We start from the raw sequence: 24,796 nt of genomic DNA, 5'->3' as shown, positions 1-24,796 counted from the left end.
TCTGAGAAATTCCGTAAGAAACCATTTTGTTTATACTGAACAAGGCTAATTTCCAAAAAGTGAATGAAAACTAAACTTCTTTCAAAACCTGTATTTCTACCAGTACCACCAGACTTCTAGTCACTCCGTGATAAAATGTTGGGAGTCATGCCCTCTTCCCTCCTCAGAACGTGTGTCTTGTGCCTTTGTGTCTCTTGACAACATATTTTATACAAAGGAACTTTTAGATGTTACTTTATAATGACATGCTAATATGTTTGAAATTACATAAACACTGAGAGAAATATAAAATTCAGAAAGAAATTTAGAGCAATGCTTCATTTTCGACATATTATGCCTTACTTGGACCATATTATGCCTTACTGCGTCTATCTGTTTACCTTACCTGGTTTTTCTAGGTTGGAGTCCTTCAGATTTTATCACAGGATGCCTTCTCTCTCCCTGTGCCCGCCAGGTTTCTATCACTATTTTAATAACATTTGCCCATGCTTCTACATTAGTTAATTCAGTTAATGATGTCACTTTGCACTTAATTATTCACAACAGAAAATGCAAAGTCAATGCATTTAAAATGCATTCACTCTCTTGCATGCAATGTACCAACTGGGTCACCAAGTACAATGGATTCGATCTCCAATATGAATCCAGGATCCCTCTGCTCCACTCTCACTACTGCTTCTGCTTTAGAAACTCAGGACCTCATCACCTCTTATTCAAACACAAGAAAAAGTGTAATATGAAAAAAATGAAAACCGCAGATTCAATGTGCCCCATTTTTACAGTCTGACTGTAACCTGTACCCCAATTATATCTTCCCCACTCTCCTTTTGGAAACCTGTATCCTGGATTCGCTGAGTGAGATGCAAGCTGCACGTATACTCAAAGTTCACATGACATCCTCAGCTGGAATGCCCTTCTGTCCCTTCTTATGCCTGAAAAATTCCTGATCTTACAAATTCATCAAAAGTGTCATTCTGTAAAACAATTACTTCCTCCTCAGTGCTTGTTTCTACAACACTTAACACATGTGCTGCAAATATTTTTCCACCTGTCCTAATCTCCAATGAGTTTAGGGCTTCTTGACAAGAAACCATGTTTTTATTTAGCTTCAAACTTCCAGGGGCTGAGACTTACTTAACATGATCAGTGTTCAGTACATTTTTTATTGAATGAGTTGAACTAATGGTCAGAATCTGTTTTTCATTTCACTCACTGATTTGGATTTTTTTCCCCTTCTGCCTCAGCTCCACCCATGATCTCCATTTCTCTACGCATGTCCCAGAAATACCATTCCTGAGAGAAAGTAATAAAAGAAATTAGTTTCCCTATAAAATCCCCCATGTATAAGCTCAAAATTAAACAATCATCTACATCCACTAAAATGCTCAATTCATAAGTGAGCAAACAAGGTTTTTAATTGGTATTCTATATTCTGAGAATGACTTTGTTTATTAGCCATAGATGGCTGCATTTGATAATGCAGATCAAAAAGAAAATAGAGTCCACCAAGAGATTTTAGAGGCACACTAAATCTTTACTATTTTTTCTCTTGTGAGAGTTCTCGTAATGAAGGTGTGAGATGTACCAGCTTTCTTGCTTTCTGCAGGGATTGCTGAAAAGGTGTTTTGAATATAATCTTGGACCAGGAAAATGAAGCTACTCCTTTAAAGGAACATACTTAGATAGTAGTTTAATTTGACTATATAATTGTGCTCTTGATATTTTATCTTTGATTCAGATGAATTTTCCTCTTATAAAATGTCTCTGATCATATTCTCACTGTGATTTTCCATCTTTTGTCTAGCCAGTTTTGCCTCATACATCTTATGTTTCAGGAAAAATACATATTCTGGAATAGTAGGCATTGACAATACTTTTTACTTTACAGAGAAATCAAATCAAGCATGCCCTATAATCAAATATGTCCTATAAAATATTTATAACATTGAATTTACTCTTATCTGTGACGTCTTATTCATCCGCCAAATTGTTGCTATAATTACCAGCATAATTTATTATTTATTTATTATTTATTTTATTAATTTCAAATTTCAGTCAAGTAAACCTTCTTCCAAGAAGAATAGTAGATACTTAAAAACATAACATAATTTCAAATAATCACTTAATAAAGAGCATCCATTATTTTCTATTTTCAATTCTGTCTCTTAATACAATTTGCAGTATGTTGGTTTCTTCTTAGGTTATAAACTCTTTGTAATCTTAGAATCTCATATGCCAGCTCTCCATCTGCCATGAAAATTATTCTACTAAATATATAATCACTTTTTAATTGTGTCAATTTTTATTAATTTAAAACATTTTCTCTTTAGATTTTATTGGCTCTCACATTTTAGGATGCATTCTTTATGGCTTTATATATTTAAATTTTTCTTTTTAGTTTATATTTTAATCATAAAGCATATATTGGAAATCTGATATGTGTGTCTTATAGTTCTTGAGGGTCAATACATGTTCTTAAGATATTTATGATCTAAGTCTTTGAGACGTTTAATACCTTAATATTTTTTAAATAACTTTTTTGCTAGTTTAATTTAAAAAATAAATATTGAATCAAGATGCTTTGCCAGGTTCTTTGGAGAATAAATTATAAAAATTTACTTATGTAACTAAATAGTTATGTGCTACCTCATTCTAAAAAGGCTTTGAGATAGTTTGCAAAGATACATAAATTATAAGAGTGGAGAAAAGAAGAAAATAAAGCAGAAGAAAAATAAGTTTAGGAAAATTGAGACAAAGCTAAAAGATAATTATACTCAAACAGCAACATCATCAACTAATGCTACAACTAATAACACTAATATTTATCAAGTGTCTATGATGTTCCAGGCACATTTAAAAAGTACTTTACCTATATCACATTATTCTTAATTAAATACATATAATGGTCTATATATTTGTTGAGAGATATGTTGACATATGGCTATGAGCTTTGGCCAGGCAATGCAAATAGATCAGTCATTAAGTTCACTATCCAAAAGATAACAACAAATAATGTGCTTAAGGAAAGCCCATCTCCTGTCCTGTCCTGAGACCAGAGAATGGATGCAGGATAAGGGACAGTCTAGCTGGGCAGGTAGCCAAAATAGCAATCCCTAATGGATGCTAACACAGTCCTGGAAGTTCAACAAATTAGAAAAGCATATTTACCAGAGGGGTTGTTTTTCTTCTTCCCTTTTTCCAACCCAGGTTTTTTTTAAAGGAAAGCACTCAATTAAAGGAAGATATTGATAACCTAGTTAGAGCACGTATGTATGAAGAATAAAGTTCCTATTAAGGATGCTCCAGTAAGTAACATAACATCTAAGGTGCCTAAGAGAGAATGGCTTGATGTAACTATATGCATTTTGTTTTCCTGAGTGTGTGTGTGCGTGTGTGTTGGGTGGCGGTGGTGTTGAGGAGGTGACTGTTTCTACAATTTGAACAGAGTGGTCCTCCTGCTTGTCCTTCCACTAACAAGATCTCCATTAAACAGTGTACAGGAATTTCAAGAATATGAATTTAATATAAATACCAAAATATTTTATTTAAATATTTATTCATTAGCGTGGCTTAGGGGTCAGCCCTCCTTGAGAGGGTTTTCAGTCATCATTCTTTAAAGGGAGAGTGCTATGTAGTACAGTGAAATTTATCCTAAATGATCATGGAATAATATGATGGTAGATTTTGTATAATAGGTTTTTTGTTTTTGTACTTAAAAAAAAATAATGCTTCTCCGTACAAGCCAATATCATGACACCAAACTACAACTTCGTAAACATTAATTCTACGAGGTGTAAAACAATGTCTTTTAAAAACACAGCTCACTGAAGTGTTGGATCGATCAATTCATGAAATCGATTGTATCTCCTGGAAACAGATGGAAGGGGCTATATCCATAGAGCACACATTCTTCACAGGGGTAAAGGGACCCCCAAAGAGGTGAAAATTTGTTTTTATGGGGTGATATTACAATGTTTTTGTATCTCCAGAGGGTTACAGAACATAAACAGATATGCAATGTGTATGTGATATTAAAATTTCATGGGTGGCAGCAGGTGCTATGGGAAAAATATGTAAAAAGGCTTTTTAGGGAGACAATAATGAAAAATATTTTAAAACATTGATATAGAGTATTAGCTCTTGCAATCATGCTTTCATTTGGAATTGGGTGGCAACATTTAAGGTACATGAAAACAGGTTTTAATTAGTTTATGTATTACAATAATAGTAAGAACTTACTCATCATTTACTACTCACGAAAACAGGTCATAATTTATTCATCATATATTACATAAAAGGTAAATACTATTATTCTGATTTTACATCTAAAGAACAGAATATACTTATGCTAAATATTCAAAGCATATAAATAATCAAATATATACAAATATATAGGAATATTATAGGCATCTTAATTAGAGAAATCCAATTTTGCAGGACACTGGAAAATCAACAGGATCAGATCAATGGTAGGTCTAGGTGAGAGAGGGTGAAAATAGAGTTAGGAGGAGATTTGAAGGAATAAATGGGAAAGGTAAGAGTTAGCAGTATGAAAATAGAATCTTATAATGAAAATTTAAATTTTTAAAATTTATTAGTAATATAAAGATTTGCAAGGATTTTTACTCTCTGTGTATTATAATGCCTTCGTTGTCTGTGAATCTCTAAGAATACTGAAAATAATGCTTTCACAAGCATAAAATACAATGTATGGAATTAAAAGGAAATCAATTATATTGAAATACATTTGTATAAATAGCAACAAAACAAAGATAGCTTATTAATCCATAAAAATTGGGTGCATATTAGTAATTAAATAATAATTAACTTCAGATGTAATAAATATATTTTTGAAGAAGTGATATTAAAACAGCTGACATATGAGAATATCTGTGATTATAATTAGTGATGGCGATTTGTTGCTTTAATTTACATTTGAGGAATGTAATCTATTTCAGTTAGAAATTAGAAAAAATTACAGTGCCTTTTTCATCTCATTGAAATTTTAGGGATCTCTCGAGTTCCAGTTTACACTAAATTCTGTGACCCTCTGTCTAGATTGTGATCACCGGTGGGTGGCTGAGGCAGGGCAGGGGACAAGGTCATTAGGAAAGGAATTAAGAGGCCAGGGCAGCCCTGGTTGTCGTGGCTCAGTGCATTGAGTGCAGGCCTTCAAACCAAGGGGTCCCTGGTTTGATTCCTAGTTGGGACACATACCTGGGTTGTGGACCAGGTCCACAGTGGGAGATGTATGAGAGGCAACCACACATTCATGTCTCCCTCCCTCTCTTTATCCCTCCCTTTCTCTCTCTCTAAAAATAAATAAATAAAATCTTTAAAAAAAGAGGCCAGGGCATTGGTAGAATCATCTACACAGATGTTGATATCCAAAGAATTCACAACTTCCAGGTACATCTTTACTTTGAGGCATCTCCTCTGGGCCAAGGGTCCTACTGAGTGGGTCCCCTGTGATTTATAACACCCTTCTTTCTTCCTGCTTAATGGCCATGTGACCAAGACTGGTGGTTTGCTTTAGAGATGAAAGTCAATGATAAATTATACAGGACTTGAAGTGGTAGCTTATAGGTAGACTACTGGCTAGAGAAAGTCATACTCTTGGAATATGTTGCAAATGATTTATTTTCTCTTGGTCTGGCTCATTTTGCAGAAGGTGTCTGTAAAAAGTGCCTCTGGAATGTCCTTTGGTCCACTGCATCGCTTTCACACTGTGAATAACCTACCAAGGGGCCTGGCTTCCAGCCTTACCCAAATATGGGAAGTATTTTGAGACCTAAACATTCCTTCATAAATCACTAATGTTGGTCCCTAATGTAGTATCAAATGGACCATTTTAATATGTTGATATATCACTTTCCAGTTGAAGTGTTTTATATTCTCTCTTATTATAACATTAAAGGTTTCCAGATCTACTTGTGAGAAACTTCCAGGGTTTGATTTTTTAACAATAACAAAATCATTTTCTTTTCTAAATGGTTTCAAATTTATGTTACAGTGGGTAAGTGTCAAACCTCAGGAGGGAAAATTTAAAACCCAACTCTCTCAGCACAAACAACTGTCTGAGAGTGTTACAAATTTTAATATAGCCTGTATTGTCTCAAAGGAAAATTAATTTTGAAGTGATGTTTTGATGGTTGATGCATATAACAATTCAAGATAATATAATTATTTTAATTCATTTATTTGTTGCTCTTATTTCAGGAGAGAATATAATGTAATATCTTATAATTTGAGGGGAGGTACATCTATATTAATATTCCTTCCTTTGGATCATAGAATATTTAAAATCCCTTTGAGTATACAAATAGATATCTTTATATAATTTTATGCCACTAATATTCTGACATAAAAATGCAAAATTGAACCTACTAATAATTAAAATTATGCATATAAGGTATACCATTGCACAAAATTATTCATTTTCTTATGACAAATTCATTAATGCCAAATATTATGAGCCCTCAAAATTTGTTCAAACTGTATGATGACATTCTACAAAGCTTGGTATTATGCAAACAAGATAAAATAAACAGATTACTACCTAGCAAAACTAGAATTTTGCTGTTACCCAAAATTCAGAAAAATAAAACCTATCTTTGAATCAAGGTATTTCTCTTAGAACTATTTTTTCATCTTCAGAAACTTCTTCAATGTAATTACATGTTCAAAAATGATAAATTCCTTTATTTACAACCTCCTTTTTCAAAGCACTTATTGTATCTGGGAATTCCTTCTCATACTAGGTTCTAATTTCAGTTCTATCAGCAATATTCTCTCCATTTTCTACTCTGTTACTACAACCTTCTAAATTTAAAAAAGACCACGAAATGTAGCTCTGGAGGGGACAGGAATATCTCATAAAATTTGAATATTATGGAGTATCTAATCTTAAATATAAAACAAAGCAAAACACAATTTTCTTACGGGAGTAATGACTTAAACTGTTCCTTAAACATTCTATTTCCTACTTAAATATTCTTAACAGTAGTAGTGTCAAAGACATTTTTAAAGAGTGAACGTGTGTTTACTGACTTTGAATCTGAGTTCTCTCCATTTAATTTATTGACATAACCCTTGGTAACTTGTTCACTGTCATGAACCCCTGTTTTAATACCAGGATCCATATTGATAACCAACTCTTGTTACTGCAATAAAATATAATCCTGCCTAAATTTTATGCTTTGAAGCTGAATTTGTATCTTTCCTATAAATTTGCATCCCTCTCCTTATGCATTTTAATGCTGTTCCTTGACCTAGTTTCTTCTCATTCCCTTTCCAACATCCATGTTTATTTACCTCATTATTTAACTTTGAATATTAAGAAGAAACCTTCTTATTTCTGTTTCCTTGCCAATACACTCTTCATTTTTTGTTCAGATGTTCACTTCTCAACCAAGGCTTTCCCATCCCCAGACCAGCAGTAAATCATGATTATTGCAAGCAACCACGGAAATGCCATTTTAGTATTTCAAGGATAGACTTGTGACCTGATTCTGGGGAATATGGGAAAGCTCTTCTCAGAGGCTTCTGGGACAAATCCTTCATTTTAAAATAGAACTTCAAAGTCACAGACCCCTCCTTCCTTGGACAGTACTGGGGCTGCATGCAATAATTCCCAGCACTGCTGCAGCTGTCTTGCAACTGCAGAAATGACGAGCTTAAGCATGAAGCTAGCTATGAGCCCCCTCAAGTGAATAAAGAGGGGGGGAACACTGGTCCTTGATTATATTTTTGAGACATTGATCTCATCAAGGCCTAAACGCCACCTATCTCTCAAGCAATTTTGAATTGAGGGTTTGTTACTGACAGCTGAAAAATACTCTAATACATACAAACTCTCTGTGTGCATATTTAAATTGTTCTTTAACTAGAAGTAATGAATCCTTGCCTCCCTTGATCTCCTACTATATTAGCCATGTAATTTGCCACTCTGGGCAACACCAACAGCCATCTGCCATCTCTGATTCTGCACTCAGGCCGGTATGTGCTGTAGATAGTTAAATAATTCTGCCGAACAGTTCTCTGACAAGTTTATCTGATCTCAGCTGGTTTCTCAGTTTTGCTAGATGATTAAAAAAAATCTGTCTCCACCTGGCTGTCATTTGGACAGAGATAGCATACACCAGTATGTTAAAATTGAAACTCCTAACCTTTATTTCCAATCATCTATTTTTTAATAGATGATTCTCTTAAAGTAGATAATTTTGTTATCTAACAGAATTAAACATTTTAGTAAATGATTCTGTCAGTCAAACTGAATTCTTAGAGTTATGTCAAATACTTTTCCATACTCCTTATCAAATTATCAGAAAATATTGTTGGGCCATCTTCCAAATAAATCCTGACTATAACTACTTATTACTTTTTTTTTTACTGTGACCACCTTAGTCAAAGCTGCTGCTATGACTTTTTGGCTTTTAACTACCCTCCCTGTTTGCAGAGATTCACCTCACAGAGGTTTTTCCCACCATTCATGAGATGGCTACTTCCTTTTAAAGAATAACTACGGTAAGATTTGTAAAATATAAACCTGATCATGTCTACTTTCTACTTTAAAATGCTTATCTGAATGCCTTCTCAACACAATTAAAGAAAACTTCAAAGTCCCTAGCCGGGACCTGAAAACCTTGTTGTTCAGGTCCCATCTAACCTCTCCAGTCTCCTATGTCCACTCTCCCCATGGTTTGCTCAGCCCCAGGTACACTGGTCTCCTGATGTTTCTTAAACCTCTAAATATATTCCTAGTGCAGGGCATGTGTTCTAGTAGGAGTACTTTTCCTTTAAGATAAACAACATGGATTATTCTCTCACTTCAGTGAATTCTGTTTCCCACTGTTCCCTCACTGGGGCAGGCTTTTCTTGCTGCTCTGATTGATAATCGTAGGCTCTAGATAGGCTTGTTCACCACCCCCGCACACCTTCCTCTGCTTTACTTTCTTCAGCTATCTTCAGATGTCATTATCAGACACAATATCACCTACTGGTTAACAAACTTTGCCTCCCCTTTTTAAAGTTTCAGGTCTACGAGGTATGCTTAAAGAAGTAAGACTTTTACCTACACTGTTTTATGCAAGATTTTGTCTTTAATACCAAGGACCTTGACATCGGCTGAATTTTCTCCCCTCAAAAATTTGTGTGTTGAAACCCTAACTACCAATACATTAGACTGAGTGTATTTAGAGACTGAGTCTTTAGTCAAGATGAGCTCATTGGGGTGGGCTTAATCCAACATGACTGGTGTTCTAACAGGAGGGGGCGTTAGGACAGAAATGGAGGAAGGACGGTGTGAAGACACCTGGAGAAGGTGGCCAGCTACAAGCCAAAGAGAGGAAGAGGCCTCGGAAAAAGCCAAACCTGTGACGACTTGATCTCAGACTTCCAGTGTCCAGAATTGTGAGAAAATAGATTTCAGTCCAGGCTTAAACCATCCAGGCTGCAGTATTTTGTTATGGTGACCCTAGCAAACTAATACAGCCCCCTAAAATGCCAAATTTAATACCTTTCTTTAGTTCTTAACTTTTTCAACCCTGTTTTAATTTTCACACTTTTGAAATAAAGGATGCAAATTAGCGTATTTTAAAAATATAAGCAAACAACAACAGCCACAACCCACTTGTTAACTGACCAGCTGTTACCATCCTATATGGTTCTTCCCAGCTGCCCTCTTCCCCCTCCCTGCCCCAACAAAACGCTGTACTAAATTTTGTGTTGATCAATTTTGGGGGGAGAAGTTCTACTTATGCCATATATGTACTTCCTTAAACATTGCTTCATTATTTTCTGAATCTGAACTTCATATAAATGGATTTATATTATATCTATTATTCTGACTTAGGCTTATGTGCACTATTTGGAAATTTTTATTATATGAATTCACTATGGTGTAAAAGCATAAACTATATTGACCTAGCATTAATAACATCTACATACAAACTTGAAAAACTGTTTGCTATAAATGTGGCATGAAAATTTTTAAATCTATTTTATAAATTAATCTTAAAGTTTTAAAGGAAGTTAATATTAAACAAAAAACATAAACAGAACTTCATAGAAATGGAACTATATATAGCTTTAAACATAATAATACTGTCATTTGAATAGTAATTAAAAGTAAAATGTATCAGACAGTATTTTTGCTTAATTAACAAAGATGTTATGAATTGCAAAATGTTATCTGAAAATCTGTTCAATGATAAAACATGGGCATTGCTGTTTGGGTAGCAATTTGGCAATTGTTGACTATTTGCCAAGTCTTTTAAAGGTCTTTCTCTTTAATCCAGTAATTCTGCTTCTAAGGATCTATACTTTAAAAAAAATGTTGATATTCAGAAAATAAGGTCTATGAAGGGTGACCCAAAACAACTCAGAATTTATTTATTAAACAGTGTGTATTTATTCTCACATGTTTAAACTTTTGTTACCTTAAAAGTACTCTCTATTCGATGCAATACATCTAATGAGACAGTTTTCCACTGCTTGAGTTTTTGAATTTGTTAATTTTGAAGCCTTTTAGTGCTTCTGCCATTTTTTGTTTCACTTCTTCCCCATTAGCAAAATGTTTCTTTTTGAGGACTGTTTTCATCCAAGGGAACCAAAAAAAAGTCACTAGGGGCAAGATCAGGTGAATAGAGAGGATGGGGCAGGGGGGTCATGCCATTTTGTGTCAAAAACTGCTGAACGCTCAGCATGATGTGGGCAGGTGCATTCATAAGTCACCCATCATGAAATGGGCAAATGTGTTGAAAGAATCTTCAAAAGATTTCCACCGAAGCTGAACACAGCCTCTCACAACAACACCCATAGGTACACTGCTTCAGATGGGTTCCTAGAACACTTATTTAGCGGGGAAGCCTGTATTACAAGGGGCCCACCCTCCAGAAGATAATTCTGTTTTTTCTGGGTCTCCCCTTGTCTATATAATGACGTCTGTTTTGATGTTGTAACACTGAAAAAATAATATGGGGAGTACCTAAAAATAGTAGATGTGTTGTTATATGTGAGTGTTGGTGATCAGGTGGTATTGATCATTATTTTCAATATGTTAGGTAAATTTTCCTTTCGGATATTTTCATGATGTATCTTCAATACAGGTTTCTTGTTCTGTAATTAAATGATGTTTCTAATAATGTAAATTTCTATGTCATGAAATCAATTTAGAAATTAAAGCCAATTCGTTTTGTTTCTTTTATTTCATTTAATATCTCCTAAATTTGTCTGGCTCCTTCTTGTTAGTTTCAATGGTTGTCATGCAAATTTTTGGAGATGTGCCGCATTTTCTTCTGGAATTTCAGCCTCGTTCCTCCTAGTTTCTGTGTTTTCCTGTGTATCTCTGAGGTAAAAATGTGAATGCCACATTTCCTAGACTCTCTGGCCACTGGGAAGCACTAGGGGGAGATTGGAAGGTCACAGAAAAACAGAAGCCACAACTGCCAACAGGTGTCAAAGGTAACGTGGTGGCACTGCCATTGGGGACCCCCCACCTGGACGAGGCAGGCAGATGGACCACCACTGCATGTCCTTTTGACTACAATTGTTTTGTTTTTCTCAGTATTAGCAGACATTCACTCTCCTAGCTTCTGTGAAACATTTAGTTTTTTAAGGCACTAATTAATTCAATACTTGATTAAAATATCCAGAGTTGTTTCATCTTTTCTAAAAGATGTATCATCTTTCACTGATAAGAGAAAGGAAGGGGCATTAAGTAATCTGCAGAATGGTCTTGTGGTCTTAATTTCATTGAAACTAGTTCAATCACTGCAGAATTGATTAAAAAATCAATTTAATCAATTCTGTGACCTGTTGATTATAGCAATTGGCAAGCTGTTTGCAAGTAGTACATTCCTCCTCACTACATACAGTAGTGAAACTGTAGCTCAGAGAACATAAGCCATGGAGGTCCTGTGGAGGCATCAAGCCTTGCAAAGGCGTTACATGTAATGTTGGAGACAATGCTCTCCAGCAAGCTTATGAATCTTTTGTTTGCCAATATTTTTATCATGCACATTCACGGTTTTCACTTTTATAAGTAATATTCTAAAATGTTCATTTCCCTCCCTGAAATGTACATAATACCTCCATATACATCTTTTAATCATTTATCATGGAAAAGGTCTTGTAATTTCCTTTGCAATTCAGAGCAATAAAACCCTCAAATTACCCTATATGTTGATGCTTTCTGAAAGATGATCTGCTTGTTCTGACTGGGCCTCAGACTTGCTCACTTCCCACCAGCTCCATGGGCCCCCCCATTGATCTACCTAATGTATTTTCTCCACTACAGCACAAATGATCTTAAATCAGACTGCATCGCTCATCATCTCCTGAAAGCACACCAGTGTTTTCCCACTGAACACAGGATAAAGTACAAACTTCTGACAAAAGCCTGTAAGGAAGGGGTGAAGGAGACAGAAAGGGAGCAGAATGATAGGAGTCTGAGATGTAATCGAGCCCGGGCCTTCAGCCCTGTTCATCTCTGTACCTCATCCCACGCCACTACCAGAAGCGCTGACCTCCTTTCAACTTCATGAACGTGGCAAGCTCTTTCCTGCCATTGCCTGTTCTTGGGACTCTTATCTTCACTATGGTTGTATGACTAGCTCCTTTCCTTTAAATTTCAGGCTACTAATCACCTAAGTAGAGAAGCTTGACCCAATCACCCTATTCAAATCAGTTCTACCACTTTTTTGTATAGCAGCCAATTATTTTTTCTTACAAGTTTTAATAAGCCTATATATAAATAAATTTTATTATTTGGTGCTAGTCCTTTGTTTTCCTGATATCCACGAGAATGCAAGCTTCAGGGAGGGCTGGCCAATTATTGTAAACAATAGCCTAGCAGAATGCCTGTCATCTTGTTGATAGTTATTGTTTATTGTTTATTAATCAACTTCTTAGAGAACAAAAGTGTTATGCAAATATGTAATTTTTAAAGTAAGTGTTATTCATCGGAGGAAAGTATTTGCACATTATAATATTAAAGTATAGTTCCAGAGAATAAGACTGTATTTCACAAACCAAAATTGAGTAAATCTAGGAAGACAATTTAAAATAATCCTTTCTATTCTTATAATCTACCCACTGAGAAATTTTCCAAACAAATTATTTCTTTTTGTAAGGAAATGAACACAAAATAATACGCTAAGACTGTCGTGTTTCTTTTACTAGGTAGCTAAAAGAAACTCTGAGGAAGATTCAGAAAAATCCAAGTCAGTTTAGATGCAGAGGTGCTATATATGGCCTGGCAAAGTAGTAAAATCTGCTTCTAGGGCTACGGTGCAAAGCTACTAAAAGATAAGTAAGACTCTGGGAATTCTGTGTATTCTCAACTCCTGGAGCAAACCTGAGTCATTTAGAGTTGCATTAACAATAATCAGGGCAATGATTCACTGCTCAAAGTCAAATTCAGAGATGCCCAAAATACTACTTTGTTCATATGATGTCTGTCTGGAAAAAGTCCGACCATTATTACTATAATGAGAATGGTTGGCATGGCATCAGTGTAACCTGGCAGCCTAGAAGAGTGGACTGGAATGCACATGCGTGAACAATGACCACTTCACTGTACTTGCCAGTAGGGGGGATAGATACTATTGAGTGAGCCTGTGTACTGTGTAGCTGTCACATTCAAAATGACTGAGCAAGTAAGGCAACAAATCTGCATCAAATTTTGCATTACACTTGAAAATTCCTCTGTGGAAACTATTTGGATGATTCAGAAGGCTGCAGCTATGGGCAACTGGTGATTGGTAGCTTCATAACAACAACATGCTTAGTCATGCATCACATCTCATAAAGAGTTTTTTGGCAAAATATCAAATCACCTAGGTGACTCAGTCCTCCCACACCCCAGATTTGGTGCCCTGTGACTTCTGACTTTCCCAAAACTAAAATCATCTTTGAAAGGGAAGAGATTTCAGACCATTGGTGAGATTCAGGAAGATACAACAGGGCAGCTGGTGGTGACTGGGAGAACTGTGTGAGGTCCCAAAGTGCCTACTTTGAAGAGGAGTGAGGGGTTATTTTCCCATGTACAATGTTTATTGTATCTTGTATCTTCAATAAATATTTCCATTTTTCATATTTCACGCTGGATACCTTCTGGACAGATCTCATATTCTTTCACCAAATAAATATTTTAGCAAAGTTCCATGAAAGATAGGGAAGAAGATTCAATATTGTCAAGATGTCAATTCTTTCCAACTTGACCAATTCAACAAAATACCAATCAAAATCCCAGCAAGGCCCTGGCTGGTGTAGCTCAGTGGATTGAGCACGGGCCTGCGAACCAAAAGATCACGGTTCGATTACCAGTCGGGCACATGCCTGGGTTGCAGGCCAGTTCCCAGCAGGGACCAGTTCCCAGCAGGGGATGCACCAGAAGCAACCATACATTGATATTTCTCTCCTTATCTCCTTCCATTCCCTTCTAAAGATAAATAAGTAAAATTTTAAAAAATCCCAGCAAATTTTTAATATTATTTTGTATAATGATTCTAAAACTTGCATGGAGAGGCCAAAGACTCAGAATTGTCGACATAACTTTGAAGGAGAATAACAAAGTCAGAAGACTGACATCACCTGACTTCAAGACCCACCATACAGAATAGTAGTCAAGGTGGTGTGGTATTGGTGAAAGAAAAGGCAGATCAATGGAAGAGAATAGAGAGCTCAGAAATACACCCACATAAACATGGTCAACTGGTCTTTGACAAAGGAACAAAGGCAATACATTGGAGCCAAAATAATCTAAAAGGACATCCACATGAAAAAAAGTGAATCTAAACAGAGACTCTATATTCTTTACAAAAGGTACCTCAACATGGATCACAGACCTAAATATGAAATGCAAAATTATAAATCTCCTGGAAGATAACATAGTAGAAAACCTAGGTGACCATGGGAGAGGTGATGACTTTTTGGATACAGCACCAAGGCACAGTACATAGAGTGAATATTGATAAGCTGGACTTCATTAAAATTTTAAAAACTCCTGATTCAGAAATGATAATCTGAGAGAAATGGTTTCGAGTGGAAAGTTACAGTTCAGTGTTAATGAAAGGGCTATGTATATAAGGCCATGCAAAAGTATGTTTACAGCTGTTCATATAGAATATAATAATTAATAAATAATAGTACAAGAAAAACTCTTATGTTTTGTGTTTTTACAACTGTAACCCTACTTTGCTCACCTTGTATGTTAGAGTTAACCTTAAATGTAAGCTCTTTGTTGGCCTAGAAATACATAGGATGGATTAATCCACTTGAACCTGAAATTGATCCCACAGAAAATGTAGTAAAAAAAATAAACTATTTGGTTATTTCAAATGGTTGGAGAGACAGCATTTTCCTAGTGATATTGGATGTGTCATAATCACAAAGATAACATTTTAAATTTATGATGGTGGACTTACAAGAATTGCCTTCATCTGTTATATAATATACCATTTCAAATATTTATGTTTACTTAATTTATTCATGGTAATCAATTTCTTCACAAATGATAAAGGCCATTTACAAAGTTACAGATGTAGGGATCATTGAATTATTCAGCATCCTGTCATTAAAGAAGGCAGGATACCTAAGACTACCATGTCTTCCTCTCTCTTTCTCTGTCTCTCTCTGTCTCTCTTCCTCTCTCTCCATATATATGTGTGTGTGTATAAATATACATATATACATACACACACACATATATATGAAGCTCCAAACAATTCCGGTTCTTAAAAATGCTTACAGAGGAAATATTTGCAAAATTAATGGTGCTAATATTGCAATTTAATAACACATGAATTAATTCTAAGCATCCCAACTAGCCTCTTGTTCCTTTTTACTAGGCATCTTAGGCACTGATCAGAGGACATGTGAGTAATGGAGTTAGACATCTAAAGGTTCCACCTAAAAAATGGTTTTCTAGCCTTTCCTCTTTAGCTAGTGGATTGAAGAAGACAAAGTGGAAACACAAAATGTGTTTTTCATTAGTGTTTAAGTCAGTGGCTTTGGTTATATAGTTTAACTTAATAGCTTGGAGTTACCAAAAATAGTAGGTTAAATGTTTAAATTGCATCATCTGTGGTAACATCAGGATAAATTACAGATTTATTAGAAGACATAAAGTCTACAAAATGAATATATAGGAACTTTAAATCAAATGGAAAAGATGTCTCGTTCTTGTAGAACCTCCCCTAGACTTTACCGCTACCCCATCTAAGCCAGACCATCCTCATTTTTAATCATTCTATGATAATAACCCTGCAATTCATCTCCTTACATCTTTCTCCCCTACATACATATTTTCCACAGTCACTGAAGTGACTTTTGAGTGTAAATATCTGATCATGTTATTTCTACCTTGAAGGTTTCTAATGACCACTTCTCCTTCTTCAGAGGAAGTCCAAACTTTAAGATGTCTTTAAAGTGCACTTATTTGACTAAAATATCTGTACTCTGTTTAAAACTAAAAAGAAATACAGAAGCTCAAAAAATGCACATTCATACATAAATAATAAAATACATGCTTCTTTGTGGATATTTATTTATGACCAAGGACCACTGTCAATCTTTATTGTAAAATTTATAGTGAACATGTAGTAAGTCAAATTAGCTCATCAAAAATAATTTTCAAAATATTGTAGCTATCTTCACATTATTCTTATTTTAGCTCACAATGATGTCTAAAAACAAAAGATTTTTAAGAGAAATATAGAATTTATTACAAATAGCATATATGTGATGAAACATTTCCAGTTGTACATTTGCCTTGATGGAAACCATAAACATTTGATGGGGAATAATTTACTAAGACGGCAGATAACAGTGTTCAGGTCAGAGGGGTGCAGTTACAGATTGCCATGTCTAATAAATTTTCTACAGTATCTCCAACATAAAGTCTTAATCTTTGTAAGAATAACCTTGGGGGTTAGCCTAAGACATAAGACAAATCATGAGCCTAATGGGAAGTATATCCACATTCTAGACATCAAAACTATAGTTTAAGTTGCCCAAATTATTTTAAACTGAATTTTACTCTATAAAAATCATGAGTTTATTCAATAATTATTTGTTAGAAATCCTGTTCTGTGCCAGATATATACTCTAAATGCTGGGGATGTGAAGGATGAAAAAAGGAAAACAACAAACAAACAAAAGCTTGCTCTTATGTCTCATGGAACTTACTTTCAGGTAATAATGTTTTACATTCAAGACAATCAACAATATAAATTAATGATTAAGATCATTTTAAATAGTTATAAATATTAAAAAGAAAATAAAACAGTGACATGATATAACAAAAAATGAGTCAGGGGCCATCTGACATTGAAGGCTACATAATTCTTCTCTAAGGAGATGACATCTCAACACCAACACCAATGACAAGAATGAACGTGCCATGCCAAGATGCGGAGATTCCAGACAGCAGCCAGAGCAAGTACAGATGCTTTGGGATAGGAATAATGTTGATGTGTTCAAGGAGGCAAAGTTAATGGAGGAAGGGAGAAATCCCTTATCGAGGTGAGGGAGCACGACAGGGCCAATACATAGGACACTCTAGGCCACAGTAAGAAATTTAAATCTTATTCTATAGGATGTCTTTCTAAGAGGGGAGTTATATGATTTGACTCTCTCTGGCTGCTGCATTGAGAATGGACTAAAGGAAGCCAAAATTGAATGCCCAGAAACATATCTGAATTGCAGTAAGGCCCACAGGGATGATTGCCATCTGGGCTCGAAGGGGTGTGGGAATATGTAAATGGTAGCACATGTAAGTGTGTGAACTGTGCCTAAGTTCTGTAGGCAACTAATGAATATTTCTTAAATGAATGAAGGAACAGCATAACTCAAATGAACATTAACCTAGTAATATATTATATTCCTGGCTATGCCATTTAGGCATGAAAACTGAAACAAGGAAAAATTAGAAGTCTTTTAAATTTCCTAGAAAACCTAAATTTTCCATTTGTGTTTACTGCTGCTCTCACTATAAATAATTTAAACAGTTTGCAAATAAATCCAAATTTAAATTAAAAAATTATAGAATGATACAAATATCTGACATTTCCTTCTGTTAATTCTATAGTTTCTTTATGCAGTTATGGTCAGACTAAAAGTTATGGCATTTCCTTAAAATATATTTTATTAATTCAATGTACAAATATCCCTTATTTAGGTATAAATAACTAACTTTTTTCTAAGGCAATTATTTCCATCTCTGATTTAATATCTTCTAGTATTTCAGTCTATCATGAAATTTTCTAATTCACATCAATTTTAATTTTGTATAATTAAACTCACTATATTATCTATCCAGGCAGAGAAAAAATTAAACAAATAACAGAGTTCTACAAGCCTCAAAAAAGGAAGAAATCTCTGGCTCAAATATTTATTTGGAATTATCCAAAGTTGTGAGAAAGAATTAGATTTTGCAGAGAAAGAAGAGATGTACTGGAATAGAGTGGGAGGTGGTAAAGGAACCATTATTTGCTGTCTTTATATTTCACTACTATAGTAATACGTGTAAGACAAAGAAAGGTGGGTTAGAAAAATATGAATAATAGTCCAGTGAATTTTCTTTTGACAAAGAAAAGTATGGGTATTATTACCTAATGATCTGGTATTATGTCTCATTTTAATGCACTATGGTATTTTAATCACACTTTGACATCCAGAAAATAATCAGCAAGTATATGGTATGTTGCCAATTTTGGTTCGTGACTCCTAAAGGAAGAAATGTCAAGCTTCAGGGCATTGATATTATTGTGACTATCAGTCCTACCTTCATTCTTAGGAATTAATATGGCCTAGACTCTAACAAGTACCCAACTGGAACGTGTTTTAAATGGTTGGCTTACCTGAAATTTTGACTTGAGATACCACTCCATCTCCTCCATCACTGTGGGCACGAACTTCTACAACATACTCTCCATCCCTGGGGATTGGGACCTCTATGGAATGTTTATGAGTTGAATACAGTTTGCCATCATGCTGACCATCAGGTCTATAGAGCACCTTGAAAAATCCCAAAAGGTGTATACTTAATACAGTGGTGAGAGTGAGCCAGTGCCCGTCACTAAAACCAAAACGTTCCTACGCTTTCATTAATAAAATAAGCCCTAGGGTTGCTATGTGTAATAATTGCTGGAAAATTCTTCATTCATAAAATATAAATTTCACCTAGATTTTAAGGTTGTGCAAGAGGATGTGCCTTAAGCACCTGAATTTTATCTTTTTGAGATGACTTAAAATAGAAGGGAAAGTGTAGTTTAAAAAAATAAATAGTAGAAGATGAGGGCTCTTTCAATACATTGAAGTAGTCTAAAAAATTGCCTCATGATTACAATTTTTTCACATTGTTCCGAAAATTTAGCACACATGGAAAATGTGATAAGATGTGTCTTCATTTGTAGAAGGCGACTCAATACTTCAAAGAGTTCACTGTGTGCCTCATAAGAGGCAATTTTTAGGTTGATGGTGGCCAAACAGAAATGGATTCTTTCTGTCTCTGTTCTTCAGGAACTGATTATTCTAACAACTCTATACTTTAAAGCAGTTATTCTATCTTGCTCACTTGACATAGCATTTTCTTAGACTTCACTGAAGGTCTTCCTCATTTCAAAATTTATCATGGCACTGAATCATCTGATTCAGTTCTATGGCTAGCATAAGAAAACCAAATGGGTTTTGCCAAAATAGCAAAAAGTCCAAACATTAATTACTCTTTGTAAGAGTGAAGCTTCTATAAGAAATACTCCTAGAATCTTCTATCTACCTTATATCCTGTCACTTTAGATTCATTTGATAGTGCGACCACATGATCCCAGGTAATGATGTAGCGTGAACCAGACCTTATGGAACTGATGATCCTTGGCGGCTGGCTCGGAGCTGTGAAAAGTAATAACATGTTACTGACCATCCCCACATCCAGCTTCAGTTCTGCAAGATGCACTGAATCGGGAACTATAATGCTGGTGACAATGAGGTGATGACAGCAGCTCATTTTGATGAGGACTTATATATGCCAGGAACTATGCTAAGCACTTTACCTCCATGGGTGCATGTCATGCACCCCACAGTCCTGTGCGGTATGCAACATAACTTTTATTATCCTCTCATCACCCTTCACTTGGGTTTCTTTTTGAACCAGTCTTGTGAAACTTCTGTTTTCAAGGTTCTCAATTACTTCTACTTGGCCCAATCAAAGTCCCATTTATATTCTTTTTAAATTTAACATTTTTGAAGTGTTTCACAGAATCGACCTCTTAATTCCTTTTTGAATCTCATTCTTTTCTTAAATTCATGATGTTTTAATACCTTTTTCTGCCTCTTACCTCTCTGGCTGCTTGATCTCATTACCATGCTTTGCTGGCTCCATGCTCTCTGCTCAATTTTCACCTGTTAGAATGGCTTAGGACTTGATCCTGAGCACCCTCCTGTCCTCCATGAATCTTCCCTACATCTTACATTTGGGCCCATAGCTTTAAGTACTGACAGTTGTACCTCAACGTCTAATCTTTTTCATAACCTCTAAACATACGTGTGTAACTGCCAAGCTCTACTTGAATGTCTAAGAGCCTTTTCAAATGTAATAAAATCAAGATGGGACATTTGTAATGTCCCCCAAATGTGCCTATGAGACTTTCACAAGCAAACTTCCATTGTCTCATACCAAAATTGAGTGTTCAGTTTTTCATTTTGTTCATTGCCAGCATCCAAATAGCAGCAGGTTGTCAATGCTGCCTGCAGAAAATCCTCCACTTCTCTCCACTAACACCACCATTTCTTTCTTCAACTACTAAAACAGCCTCCTAATTGGCTATTCTGCTTACACTCTTATTCACTACTACCCACTGTCAATCTAGAATCCAGAATGTTTATTTTTAAACCTAAATTAGGCATTACTCTCTGACTTAAAATATCCCAAAGGCTTCTTACACTTAAGAAGAACTCAAACTCCTTATTATGACCTATAAGGCCATTCATAGTTTGATGCCAGTACACTTCCCCTCCTCATCTGAGAACTTATATCCTGGCCTCCTGGCCTTTCTATACTTAAAACATAGCAATCTCTTTCCACCTAAATGCTCTGCATTAGTCATTTTCTCTTACTGAAACAACCTCTCCTTTCCCCCACCCCCAGTTGTCACACATGGGTCCTTCTTATTACTCATATCCTAGCACAAATAGCATCTTCTCATAGAAACCATTCCTGACCACCCAAATAGAATTTGGCTCTTGCCGTTGTCACTCTCAATTTTATTGTCTCTTTATTCATTGTTTGTCCTGTTATCTGATATATTCATATTTATTTGTCAGGGATTTAGTTATATGTTTGTATTGCTTTGTTTCATTTCTCTCTCCTTCCATTAGGTTGTAATCCATGAGAATAGGAAATCAGGCTAGTTTGAAGTCTTCTGTATCCTCAACACCTTGAACAGTGCTGGGCACTTAGCATAGTTTTGATACATGAATAAATGGGTAAAGTACAAAGAAATAAATGCTTCTTTCACAAATGAGGGAACTTAGGTTTAAAGATGTGAAGCAATGTCTATTGTTACACAATTCTTTAAGTGGCAGAAACAGATCTGAAACCCATGTACAACATCAAAGTCTGGCTCTTACCACCATGTTTTGTTAGAAGTTTCTTTTTTCCCCAAGTAAATTGCTTAACTTTTTTAACCCTAATTGGTAATCACATCTTCAAGATATTGCAAAATTCCGTAGAGTCCTAAATATAAATTCTCCTCTTTAATACAATAGATTCAACTTGATTCAAGAAAGAGATATCAAAGTAAAGCCTGAGAGAGGAGAATGAGCACAAATCGGAGCAGGTGAGTGGTCTTCTTATTTGAACAATGAGAGCATGTGGTGATCAGGGAGTAATGTAGTGCTATAACATTTGCACTGTGCAATGATGGATGTGTGTAAATCAAAGCACAGAAAAATTAAGCAGCCTTGGCTAGTTTGGCTCAATTGATTGAGTGCCAGCCTTCTAACCAAAGGGTCGCCAGTTCAATTCCCAGTCAGGGCACATGGCTGCGTTGAAGGCCAGGTCCCCAATAGGGGGCACCTGAGAGGCAATCACACATTGATATTTCTCTCCTCTTTTCCCTCCCTTCCTTGTTCTCTAAAATAAATAAATAAATAAAATTAAAAGAAAAGAAAAATTAAGCAGAAGTTGAATTTTCTCATGCTGTCAATGTATTCCTATAAAAACAAAGTTTAAATAATAGAATGAATACAAATTAATTATATAATGGTGTAAAATTTTGAGGAGAGTCTTTACAAAGAGAGGTTCCATAGTTTAATTTCCATTGAGCACTATTACATAAAGGCATTCTCCACATTTTTCATCATCTACATTAACTAACAGTTTTCTAAAGTTTCTGTGTGATTGTAGTGGAGAACATTAAAAACCAAATGTGCTAAGATTGCTAGGTATACATTTCTCTCAAATGCACCTTCATCGTGACTGAATCAAGTACATGTTTTTGACAAGGTTAAAATGTAAATGCTGAGACTCACGTGCTTTCCTGGTCCAGGTCTCAATCATCTCGCTCGGAGGCCCACACCCTGCACTGTTGCAGGCTCTGACTTCCACAAAGTACTGGGTGTCAGGCAGAAGGTTCTCCAGCCTGGCCGAGTACTCTTGGCTGTTGACTTGAACTCTGTGTGCAGCTGCTTCCTTGTCATGGGCAGACCAGTACCGAATCTGCAAACAGTCAAGTGGAGTAATATTTTGTCATGATTCAGACACATGAGTTGTGAAGTTATTTTCAGCTGCCTCTGTTGCCACTGATGTTGACTGAGTATTATGGTCTCAAATATTTCATAACACTACTTACATTTCTTTCAGTCTTAGACTATAGCAGGGCAAACAACACACGTGTGATTAAAGCTGACCAGGACAAATCAAAGGCTCATGTGATTGCTGGAAAGAAGACTTACACTGACCAAGGAGAAAAGAAATGAAAACAAAAACCCTCCATAAGGTCTACTTTTAAAATATAAACTGTTCTCCGGAACTATTTGCCACAATAACTTTTAACACCTATTCCCTGCTTTATTTCTGTTTACATAATTTCAAATTTGTTATGAACCATTGATAAAGCAGCCTGACCACAATACAACCTTGATTAACAAAAAAATAGTCATTGTGTAGCCAGTGAGATAACTTTCTGCTGTCTCATTTCAGAAGAATGTATATATTATCTACCTTACACCTATATAAAGGCCAGATATGAAAGAAATGTTATACTTAATAGCTGCATTAATTGTAGAAATTATAGACCTTTCATTTTTAAAAATTGTATTCATGTTGTGATTTAAGATGATTACTTTTATCAACCAAAATATCAATGTTAACCTTTATTTCTCTTAAAATTTAAGTAAAAGCTATCAATGATAATTTTCACTCTTCAAATAATGTTTCCTTGGTCAGAAATTTATCATTATATCTAAGTTTGTAAATAAAGGGAAGGAATTATTTATAAATATACTGGTATTTTATAGATTTTAAATGCCCTGTCTATAAAATAATGGGATTTTAATTTCACAGTTAATCAAAATGACTTAAAAATAATATTTATATTATCCTGAACTTTCATTTATATAAAATGCATATAAAGCCACTATAAAATGGAACTGGATGACTCAAATACACTTGGTAACAAAGTGAGATTTATAGGTTGAATGAGCACATTTCAGAACAAAGGTTAGTTACTAATTGCTTTTTGGTTTCCTTTGCAATATTTTTATTTTGTTTACTTGTGCTCATTTTTCTGATAACAGTATTTCCTTATGGTTTTGATAGAATTTTTATGGAACACTTGTCACCTCACCAGAAGGATGGCCTCAGAGACAAGGAATTAAAATTTCACCAAGTGTCTCCAAAGGCTGAATTCAGCAGAGAAAAGACTTTCTAAGGACAGTACCCTCCTCAAGAAGGCATGAGTTTCCTGGTTCCAGAAGTGATCAGGATGGGACTACAGTCATTGGAGAAGGAGAAAGATGGCCTATACTTTAGTGGGCATTTGAACTAGTTGATATAAAAGGCCCCTTTCACTGCTTGACTAAGAGAAATAAAATGAACATTTATATTTCTAACAAAATGCCAGGCACTTCAGAGGACCATCCACAGAAATCACTTCAAAAAACCTGGAATTCACTCTGCTTTCTAGCAAACAAAACTAAAATCTATGGGGTTCATGCATTCTTACATGCATGCTTGTTGACTGAATTTATACCACATTTTGCAATCTGTATTCCACTATAGCAACTTTTCTATCCGGTTTAAGAGGAGAAACTTTTAAACAAGGTTAATATAACAAAAGCTAGTTCTAAAAACTATGCACTAAAATGAGTGTTAAAATTTTTCTGCCATCTCACCCAAAATTCCATGAGGCATTTTGGCAATGCAAAAGGAAAGAACAAAGCTGTCATTAATTTAGTCTTTGCACCTGTATCCTAAATGACCAATGACTTTACTCATCTGACATTGACTAGGATCTGTCACAGAGCCTCCATGAAAATTCACAATGAATTAAAGCACTGACGTAGCTATGCTTGGCTATGTTACTAGGGAGCAGAAAGAGTTATTGACTGTGCTGGATTGTCCCTGATTTTCTTATTTGAGAACATAAGAGTTGTATGACATTTTCATAGTCTATGCAACCTTTGCGAATAAAAGCATCTTATTCAAATCGACTTGACTGAATACTCAGTCTGTCCTTAATTTAGGACATGTGTTTACATATAACTTACAATATTTTCAGAGAATCCTAAAACA

At 35.2% G+C, this 24,796-nt stretch overlaps 1 protein-coding gene across 2 annotated transcripts in view; it reads right to left on the bottom strand.

The window, feature by feature from the left end:
• Positions 1–24,796, bottom strand: part of CNTN1 (contactin 1) — a 313,544-nt gene that overhangs the window by 12,822 nt on the left and 275,926 nt on the right. The window contains exons 22-24 of one of the 2 annotated variants that reach the window (XM_053661968.1): positions 22,534–22,720; positions 19,781–19,893; positions 18,864–19,020 (exon numbers count right to left, since the gene is read on the bottom strand). In XM_053661968.1, the coding sequence (XP_053517943.1) occupies positions 18,864–19,020; positions 19,781–19,893; positions 22,534–22,720 (457 nt within the window). Of the gene's footprint in view, positions 1–18,863; positions 19,021–19,780; positions 19,894–22,533; positions 22,721–24,796 lie in introns of those variants that run through there. The other variant, XM_053661969.1, reaches the window with a different exon arrangement.

Source organism: Artibeus jamaicensis, unplaced genomic scaffold (genome assembly GCF_021234435.1).
Source record: "Artibeus jamaicensis isolate MK-2021 breed Jamaican fruit bat unplaced genomic scaffold, CSHL_Jam_final contig_233, whole genome shotgun sequence".
Taxonomy (NCBI): domain Eukaryota; kingdom Metazoa; phylum Chordata; class Mammalia; order Chiroptera; family Phyllostomidae; genus Artibeus; species Artibeus jamaicensis.
Note: the sequence above shows the minus strand (reverse complement) of the source record. Positions and strands in the feature narration are given on the sequence as shown.